We start from the raw sequence: 9578 nt of genomic DNA, 5'->3' as shown, positions 1-9578 counted from the left end.
GGGGCTGAACAGAAACCATGAAGAACCAGAGAGGTGTGAGCTGCAGAGAAGTGTGAATGTTCTTCCTGCTGTGCAACTCCTTTGAGATATCTGCATGCTTTCCTGAGGCTAGATCTGGGGGACAACACTGAGCTCTGAACACCAATATTCAAGCACAATAACCGGCAGGAATTCAGAGCTACGAAGGTACGGCATAGTTATGTTCACTGTCTATTCAACACAGCAACTTTTAATCTGTGTTGCTGCAAATGATGGGCTGATGTGTTGAGTGGATGCTTGTGTTGCGAATGTGATCCATGCGGGATGCATGTTCGCAACCTGCAGCATTTGCAACTTGCAGTTGCGTGTCTGCACACATGTGGGTTGCAATTCGGCGCTTCTGCGCATGCACAAAGTTCGATTAGCGCTTCTGCACATGCTCGACTGCCGAAACCCGGAATTAACCTGTTCCGGTACTTCTGGGTTTCGGCAGTCCGTAACCTGAAAAAACACAACCTGAAGCATCTGTAACCCGAGGTATGAGTGTACAATTAAGTTGTTTCTTCATGGGGAAAGTACATTAAGAATTAACCCCCCCCCCCGTCAAAATGCTGCAGAAGAGCATTGGAAGCATTGCTCTGTTGGCTAAGCTCAATGCACCTTTGCCACCAGCCACTGGCAGGGTTTGCTTGACACAATAAGCCATGATTCAATTGGCAGCATGGCTCCCCTGCCCCCAGCACATGTGCTGCTCAGACTAACCATGGCTTGTCATACCGCCTGAACATGACATGAGGAACAGACCTTGGTTTGTTTCTGGCTTGCTTCATGTGGTTTGTTTGTAGGAAGCAGCTAACCACGGTCCAGGTTAGGATCACAGGAAAGATGCCTAGGCCAAGTCAGATCACTGGTCCATCAAGCTCAGCACTGTCTCTACCTCTGCCCGGCAGTGGCTCTCCAGGGTTTCAGGCAGGGGATCCTTTACAGAATCATAGAGTTGGAAGGGATATTTCCCAGCCCTTTGTGGGGCTTGAGCCTGGGACCTTATGTATGCAAAGCAGATGCTGTACCCCTGAGCTAGGGTCATTCCCCAACAAGCAAGCCAAGGGGAGTGAGAAGTCATATGGGCATGGTAGCAGAGCCACTGAAAATTAAACCATGGTTTAAGACAAACCTTGGTTTATTGTGTGAATGAGGCCATTGTGAATGAGGTGTGTGCCCTGGAACATATAACCTAGGATACTCCGCAATATAGAGGGTTCCTCCGCAATGTGTTCAGTTCCCCTGAGAGGTGGCAGCTTAAAAAACACCACCACCTTTGTGTTAAAGTATACCGGGGGGTTTTGTTTTAAAGGGTTGACTGATATATTTAGTACTGGAATTCTAAATGGCTCACTGAGCTCAAAGGGTCTTATTTCCCAGTGAGTAAATAATTTAGCTGATGATTTAGCTCACAGGTAGGCAAACTAAGACCTGGGGGCTGGATCCGGTCCAATTTGCCTTCTAAATCCAGCCCATGGACGGTCCAGAAATCAATATGTTTTTACATGAGTAGAATGTGTCCTTTTATTTAAAATGTACTGTATCTCTGGGTTATTTGAGTAGCACAGGAATTCGTTCATTCCCTCCCCCCCCCAAAAAAAATAGTCTGGCCCTCCACAAGGTTTGAGGGGCAGTGGACAGGCCCCCTGCTGGAAAAGTTTGCTGACCCCTGATTTAGCTGCATTTTCACTTACACAATTTAAATTGTATTGCCACCAAATACCTTAGTGGGATGCTTTTTCAGGTACCAATGGAAGAGTAAAAGAATGCATGCATGCTATTAACAATAGCTGCTACTTATTTTTAGGAAGATTTCCCCTTCCCCTTTCTTTCTCCGTTAGTGTAATACACCACAGCCAAGCTGCAACCCCACCCCCACCCCTGTTAAGCAGCTGAAGGTTTAGTGCATTTATCTACTAATTAAACAACTTAAAAGCATGCAGAGGCACACAGACACATACTTAAATAAATGTGTGAAATTCAATAAAAGTGGCAAGACACACACTGCTCCAAACCAACAGCTTGGTGCTAAAGCTCATTTCAAATTTTCAGCCGGCTGCAGCAAACTCTTGAGCTGCTTTGGAAGGTGTCACAACACCTAAGAGCAGATGCAGCCATCAGCTGTCAATTGGGAGTGACAGCAGCATGGCTTAATCCTTGGGACAGCCTGTCTATTTTGAAACACATTTCGCATTGGAATAAGGTCACTGGAAAGCAACAGGCTCTGGAGCATTTAAAGTCGAAACCAAGCACCCCGTTTGGAGGAGGGGAAAAAGAGAGGCTCCAGGCAGCTCATATTTTCAGCACATCTCACTGGCATTTGGGGAAGCTGCTTTTTATTGTTGTTATTATGGCTTATAAAAACATTCCTCTGTACATGCTTGCAACAACAGAAAGTTCATTTTTATAATTGCCAAAGCTGAGTCCCCAGGGGCCTTCTCAGCATGTCATATAAACTCTTCTCTTCAGGGTTTTACATAAAAATAGCCGTAAACTCTTTTTTTCTGTACAGGGCCTGTACAGAACTTGTCAGTTGCTGGGGGTGGAAGGACATTTAAGGGAAAAGTGACATACAACAAAGAACACCCTGTCAACCTCCTCCTTCCCTCCTCCACAACATCTCTTCCAATTTGTCCTAATGTCCTTATAATGTGCATTTCCCTGCATCAGTGGCAACCAATGCAGGGGGGAAATGAATGACATACTGATGTCAGGAGATGGAGTGAGTTGAATAAGTGGCAAGCAGTATGGGAGAGGAACTCTGCTCCGAGATGTCGGTTTTGGGGAACACCTAGTCCAGCTGCAAAGCGCCCCGCAAGATCTAAATACCAGCTGATTGTCAGGTCTTGCAATGTGCTCTGAAAGGCACTTAGTGGGCTGTGCATCAAAACCATGCAGGCAACAAAATTAAAATCACCTGATGTCATTATGACATCAGTTGATTGACAAGTGGCTGCAGGCGGTGGATGGGGAAAGTAATGACCTGACCAGATCCAGTTCCTTACCTCTGCTTTATTGCTTTCAAAGTCAGCCAACCCACTGTGCCCAATTTTTACGACACCTTAAGCGGCACAGATTTGCAAGATGACCTAACCAGAAATTGTCTGCATTGCAACTGATTGCTGTTGCTCCCTATTCTCCTCAGAGCAACCAGAAGCTTTGTTTGCATGATTCTGCACTTACACTGGCAACTGAAGCTGCAGTAGTGCAATTAAACAGCTCGTTATTATACAGAGGGTGGCTCTGGATTTCTTTCCGGATGCATTTTTTTCTTCTCCTGCTGGAAGAAACTGGAGTTAGGAGTTAACTGAGACTTCTTCCTCCAGCACAGAAGAAGAGCTGTAGAGTGTTGAACTGTAAAAACAAACAAGCAAAAGTCTGCTGCAGGAAGGGCAGCTGGGATTCTATAATGAAGGCAACACAAAAAATTGGATCTGAAATGCATTTCCCCATTTTAAAATACCCCCCTCCAAAGCCTGCACACCCCCCTGTTAAAAAACTTATCTTTTGGGGAGATAATGTCTATTTTTGAAATAGAAAACTGTATACGTGTTTTCATGTTTAATCTATTTTGGTAGTGCTGAAATAAAAAAAATCTTTTCAGAGAATCCTCCCCTCCCATAATGAAACTGGACACCCATCCAAAGAATGATTGTCACACTAAATCAATAGGATTGGGGTGTGTGTGTGAAGCAAGCAGGGAAAAAGGCTGAGCTTACTATAGTGCCTTCCCTGCTCCCACTCCAGCAAGTGGCAAAGTTCTCCTTGAACTGTTTTTTTGTTTTACTCTGGGAAGCCTGACCAGCAGGCTGCTTTTAAACCCTGGTGCTGCTTTTAAACCCTGTGCAGTGCTGGGGCACAGCACCAACAAAGAACTGCAGCTGTTTAGTCCTTTGGTTAAGTCCCTTAGACATGTAATAGCTGCACTTAAAGTATTTTTGAAACCAACAGAACAATATGCTTGTGTGCAAGTCCAATAAGCTCTAAGAGTTGTGCACCTCTTTTTGTTTTGAGGTAATTTGCTACAAAAACTAAATGGGGTTAATTGGAACTTGATTCCACGTAACCAAGGGCCCCTACAGAAGGGGGGGGCTGGGTTTTTGTTGGGCATATTCTGCAACGTGTCATTGACGCAATAATAGTGCATTAATGGTGGGTTTATACTGGACTATCCACACAACATTCTGCTTTATCTGTTGTTCTGTGATGGTCATTATTGCCATCTACTGGGGCACTCTTTTGCTATTCTGCAGTGAAAGCTGGACACGACTTCCCAACACCGCCCCACCCACCCACAGGAACATTGGTGACATGAAAAATTACAGCAGGCAGTTACAGAACATGCACGGATTAGAAACGAAGCAGTATGTCCATCCTGAAGCTTGCAAATGGTATCAAGAGTGGGATTCTGTATTCATATCTCTCTCTCTCTCTCTCTCTCTCTCTCTCTCTCTCTCTCTCTCTCTCTCTCTCTCTCCCTCCCTCCCTCCCTCCCTCTCTCTCTGTACTGCTGCTCAGAGCAAAACCTCTGGATAATTTTATGAAGAAGCTACCTCCATCTACAGCAGTGTTCTCTTGGCAGCCATTCCATGCCTTATTATTGCTATGGAATCAGAAACCTGATGTGTGACTTTGGGGTCACCCTCTGTGTTTCGGAAGACAAAGCTTGCTAACTTATGGGGTCAGCGATGCATCGCAAAACCAACAGCACTATTTTGACCTTGAAGAAGTGCTGCTGCCCTTATCCACGTGCGTGCGTGAATAGATTAAGGGCGGGAGTGGCCTTCCCATTGACTATTGCTTAGCTAGCTGAAAATCCAAATGCATTCTAGACAACGTGCAATGTGGGGTGGGGAACCACCTAAGTGCATAAAAGGAACCCTGCTGGATCAGGCCAATGGCCATCTAGTGCAGCATCCTGTTTCCACAGTGGCCAACCAGATGCTTATGAGAAGCCCCCAAGCATGGGCGCAACAGCACTCTCCCCTCCTGAGGTTTCCAGCGACTGGTATTCAGAGACGTACTGCCTCTGACTGTGGAAGCACAGCATCACCATCACGGCTAGTAGCCACCTAGAATGTCCTTTAGCAGCAAAATTGAACAGCAAACATCTAGTGTCCTTGGAGATCCTCATACGGAGATTGCTGGGAACTGAAACTGTGTGTCAGTTTTTGCGTCGTTCGCCCGGCATCCAGTCTCTGCCTCTGTGCCACAACTGCTACCTCCTCTTTCGCATGCAAGCCTCCAGCCTTCCCAGCTCTTCATAGGACCGGTAGAAAATGTCAAAGTCTTTGGCACCCCAGCTCTTCCAGGCAGCCAAACACCACTCCGTGGCCTCATTCTTGAAGCAGCATACAACTGTGTCCTTGGTCAGCACAGCAGCATTCACCAGTGTCCTGGGGAACCAAGAAAAAAGAGGTTTCTTTTTAAAAGAAAAAAAAAATAGAAGACAGAAATTTCCTTTTGCACAGTGTATATTGCAAGGATATTTTTTAAAAAAGTTAAAGCAAATTTTTTAGCTCTTCTGGGGCAGGTTTGAGGAACCTCCAGATGTTGCTAAACTAAGTCCAGTCATTCCTGGCCATCAGCCACACTTGCTGGGGCTGATGGGAGTTGAAGTCCAGCAACATCTGGAGGGACAAAAGTCCCCCACATCTGTTTTAGGGTGTGGGCAAATCCTGCCCCAATTTTTATATGCCAAAAAAGGCGGCTAAACAACATTTCCAGGTAGGAGGGGTGGTGCTTCCATGTTTTGCGTAGCTCCTCATTGCCCCTCTCTTCGCAACTAGCTAATTTGGAATAACTTATATGAGGGTGTTAAAAAATAAAAGGCAGAATAAATTACGCAAAATGAAGGAAGATAATGCAAGCTTGCTCAATTTAATTTTTGAAGAATTATGCTCTTCTTGAACAGAGAAGCCTTTCAATCTTCACCATTCTACTCTTGCAGATATTATAGAAACGCTATAGCAACGCTAGCCTATTTAACAGAATTATATCTTGCCTTGGTATACATGCATCCCTTCTCCCAAATTGCTCCAGGCTTGCTTTAGCTGTTATCTTGTTGTGAACAGCACATTACCACCTTTTCCTTCGCCAGCCTGAAGTGAACTTCCTTCACCTTCATGCCAGTGAAAGAGGTTTGCAGGATCTAGCAGCAGGCTGAGAGCAAAGCTGTGTTTGACCTGATCCTGCTCATGAGCAAAGGAAGAGAAGGTGCCTGCCTGTGCACATGCCTCTTCAGAACTGCTCCTTGATTCTCTCCCAGAGATACTGTGAACAAGTGGGAATGTCGGCAATTGAACTGGGCTCTCTGTGCCTGCCATGTGAGGAGCAGCAGGTCGTTCCTGCCACCTCCCCCTTTCCCATTCATCCTTACCCATAAGGGGCCAGCTCTGCCGCCTTCAGAACCGCTATGACTCTCCCCCGCTGAGAGATGGCTTCCTTCTCCAAGCCGATCACAATGATATCTCCGCCTCGCCTGGAAAGGGAAAGCAGGAGGATTTCCGTTACATGCAGCTCGGCGGGGGGGGGGGGGGCAATTCAACGGCAGGAAAAATGCAGGCGTTTGAAAAGTTCCTTGCGGGAGTGTGTGGATGCCTTGGGGCGGCCAAAGCAGCAGTCAACCAAAAGGCCACGGAGAAAACCTGAACTCCTGAAAATGGCAGGATTCTTAGAGGATCATAGAAGTCTGTCAGGCTTTGCTGAGGAGCAAAAACATACCCAGGGTGTTCGTATACAGCCTCCAGTCTCTCAGGATGAGCTGTGGCCTTGATGAGCTTCCCAAGCCAAGCAGGTAGGAAGCACAAAGAGGATGTAGTTCAAAAGCCTGGGAGGCTATTAGAGAGCAGGGAGCAATTGAACTCAGGTTTCACCTGAAGCCGAATCTATTAGATGTCAATTTCCCAAAACAATATGGGAACTGAAACACGGCTATCCTTTTCACTTACTCAGTTTTTGTTATGTGGCTTCCCAGCCAAAGAATTGTTTACAAAAATGTGCCTACTGGGGGAAATGGTGCATAAAATGCCAATGTGGTGTAGTGGTTAAAGTGCCACACTATGACCTGGGAGAACAGGGTTCAAATCCCCACTTGGCCACGAAGCTCACTGTGTAGCCTTGGGATAGTCATTGTCTCTCAGCCTAGCCTACTCTCACAAGGTTGTTGTGGGGAAGAAACCACATACGCCACCTTGAGCCCTTTGGAAGGTGCAGATTTCACCAGATATGCTGCTGGAAACCACACAGACAGTTGCAGAGATAGAGATGGAGATGAAATATATTATGGAAAACTGCTTACAAAAATGTGTGCATTATTTGAAACTGCATATAAACTGTGTTAATTAGGATAAATTCATCCTAACTTGTTAAATTTTCATGTGATGATGATGATGATTTATTGAATTTATATACCGCCCTATACCCGGGGGTCTCAGGGTGGTTCACAGAATAAAATCAAGATATAAAACCACAAAATACCTAATAAGAATAAAAACAGCAACCCAATACAACTCCACAAAAAAACCCAACATATTTTAAAAGGGCATAGGATGTAAATCGGATCAACCAAAGGCCTGGTTAAAAAGGAACATTTTGCCTGGCGCCTTCATTATACACCAGGCATAGGCAAACTCGGCCCTCCAGATGTTTTGAGACTACAATTCCCATCATCCTTGACCACTGGTCCTGCTAGCTAGGGATGATGGAAGCTGTAGTCCCAAAACATCTGGAGGGCCGAGTTTGCCTATGCCTGGTGTATAATGAAGGCGCCAGGCAAACTTTCCAAAAAAATTGATTTATTTTTTTAAAAAATGCAAACAGCTGCAAAACGTGGAAAACTGAATTTGTGACTGGAAAAATGAGAAACAGGAAGAACTGGGAAGACAAGTCAGGATATCAGCGTGGGATCCTGAACCTTGAATGTAAAGGCATTCAAATCTTTGCAAGAGAGAGAGGCTTCCAGTGCAATTTACCTGGGAATCCAGAGAAGGTCTTTCACAGGTAGGATGGTCACAGCCTGGAGGCAGCCAGCGTGAGTGCTGACTGGTTCCAAATCACTGTCAGGCCCCTCGCAGGGAGTCTTAGACTCCTGCGACTTGTCGGGCTCCTCACAGTCTGTCGAGAAAGGAGTGCTGGAATAGCTTGCAGGGGAGCTCGGCATGCTTGAGGCAGACCTCATCAAGCGGTTGACCGACGAGGAGGAGACAGAGGACACAGAGCAATAGTCCGTCAAGGAGTCCTGGTGGTTTAATATCTGGATGCCAAGCTCTTGGCTGCGGAGGATCCCCACATCAGCCGAAGCATTGCTCCCGGGCTCCGGGCTCCTGTCTGTAGCCAGTTCAGCAGGGATCAAAGCCGAGGGCTGCTGAATGGTGAACATGTCCCTCAAGGGGCTGCAGTCCCCGCAGAAGTACCTTGCGCACAGCTGGTAAGTGGCCGTGTAATACATCACCAGGAGGTTGGTTGCGTCGTCCAGGCACCAGGCCACTTCCTCTCCATTGCACTCCGAGGTGCACACAATGGACACAACCGTGGACGGCGGTTCATAGGGCTCCAGCCTCCTGGCGATCTCCATACTTGCACAGTCTATGATGAGGATCCCAGGGCCATTGCTGTACCAAACTTCGGCCCCGTTGTTTGCCGTCTCCATCGCTTTCACGGGGTATGGGTTCTGGCGGGGGTCGTCGTCGCTGATCTTGAAGGTGGAGCGGTTGGCTGTGTGGGAGCAGAGGTAGCAGCAGCCATCCTCGGGGATACCATGTGGTGCTTGGAAAACAGCTATCAGTCCGTCTGATAAACCAGCCAGGACAAGGTAGGCATTCTAAAAAGGCATGAGAGTTGTTTGCTTTTATTTTTTAAAGTCTTTTTTTTGGGGGGGGGGCAGTAAATTAGACTTCTAGATTCCCAACCTCGATACAGTGTTATAAAAAATATAGCAACAACGCCATTGTATTTAAGCAGGGGATTTCATAAAGCTCTTGCGAGATGCATTAACTTTTCCAGGGGCAGGTAAAAATTCCAGGTTTCCTATTTGTAAAATGTATCCGTTAATCCATTCACTTTTGTTAGCGATGCAGCAAAAACTCTGCAGGGTTCTGATTACTTTAGCTGATCTATCCACCCTACAGGGAAACAATTATATTCCCTTAATCAGTGTAACAATGTAAACAGATGAGCAAAGTGCATTTTACAAAGGTAACTGCCGGGGGGAGGGATGGACAGTCCCCCCCTCCTGCCCAGCATTTACCTTTCTAAAATGCCATTTGCTCCTCTGTTTGCATTGTTCAATTATTAGGCTCCGTCCTGCAGGCCAACATTGGCAGCAGGGAGAGATCAGGAGGCAAGAAAGATGTGCTTTGCCTGCAAAGAAAGAAGGCTGTTGGATTCGGCTGTGTGTGCCTGTTCCCAGCAAGGAACAGGTTTGCAAAGCCAAACTGAGCAGGATTAACCTCCTCCATGTCAGCTGATGAGCAGGGGAGTGAATTCCTGCTGCTTTGGCTGCAAGTGCCTATCTTCTGCACGTAAGGCAGAACTGAACTCCACCTTCCCACCCATCA

At 46.5% G+C, this 9578-nt stretch overlaps 1 protein-coding gene across 4 annotated transcripts in view; it reads right to left on the bottom strand.

Moving 5' to 3' along the window:
- Positions 1 to 2316: 2316 nt before the first annotated feature.
- LRRK1 (leucine rich repeat kinase 1) overlaps positions 2317 to 9578 on the bottom strand; it is an 87999-nt gene continuing 80737 nt past the window's right edge. For 2 of the 4 annotated variants that reach the window (XM_081888348.1, XM_081888351.1), the window contains 4 exons: positions 7995 to 8842; positions 6401 to 6502; positions 4530 to 5417; positions 2317 to 4457 (listed from right to left, as the gene is read on the bottom strand). In XM_081888348.1, coding sequence (XP_081744474.1) covers positions 5240 to 5417; positions 6401 to 6502; positions 7995 to 8842 — 1128 coding nt within the window. In that variant the 3' untranslated portion in view covers positions 2317 to 4457; positions 4530 to 5239. Of the gene's footprint in view, positions 4472 to 4529; positions 5418 to 6400; positions 6503 to 7994; positions 8843 to 9578 lie in introns of all 4 variants that reach the window. The other 2 variants (XM_081888350.1, XM_081888349.1) reach the window with 2 other exon arrangements.

This window comes from Podarcis melisellensis (assembly GCF_964234715.1).
Source record: "Podarcis melisellensis genome assembly, chromosome: 14".
NCBI lineage: Eukaryota > Metazoa > Chordata > Lepidosauria > Squamata > Lacertidae > Podarcis > Podarcis melisellensis.
Note: the sequence above shows the minus strand (reverse complement) of the source record. Positions and strands in the feature narration are given on the sequence as shown.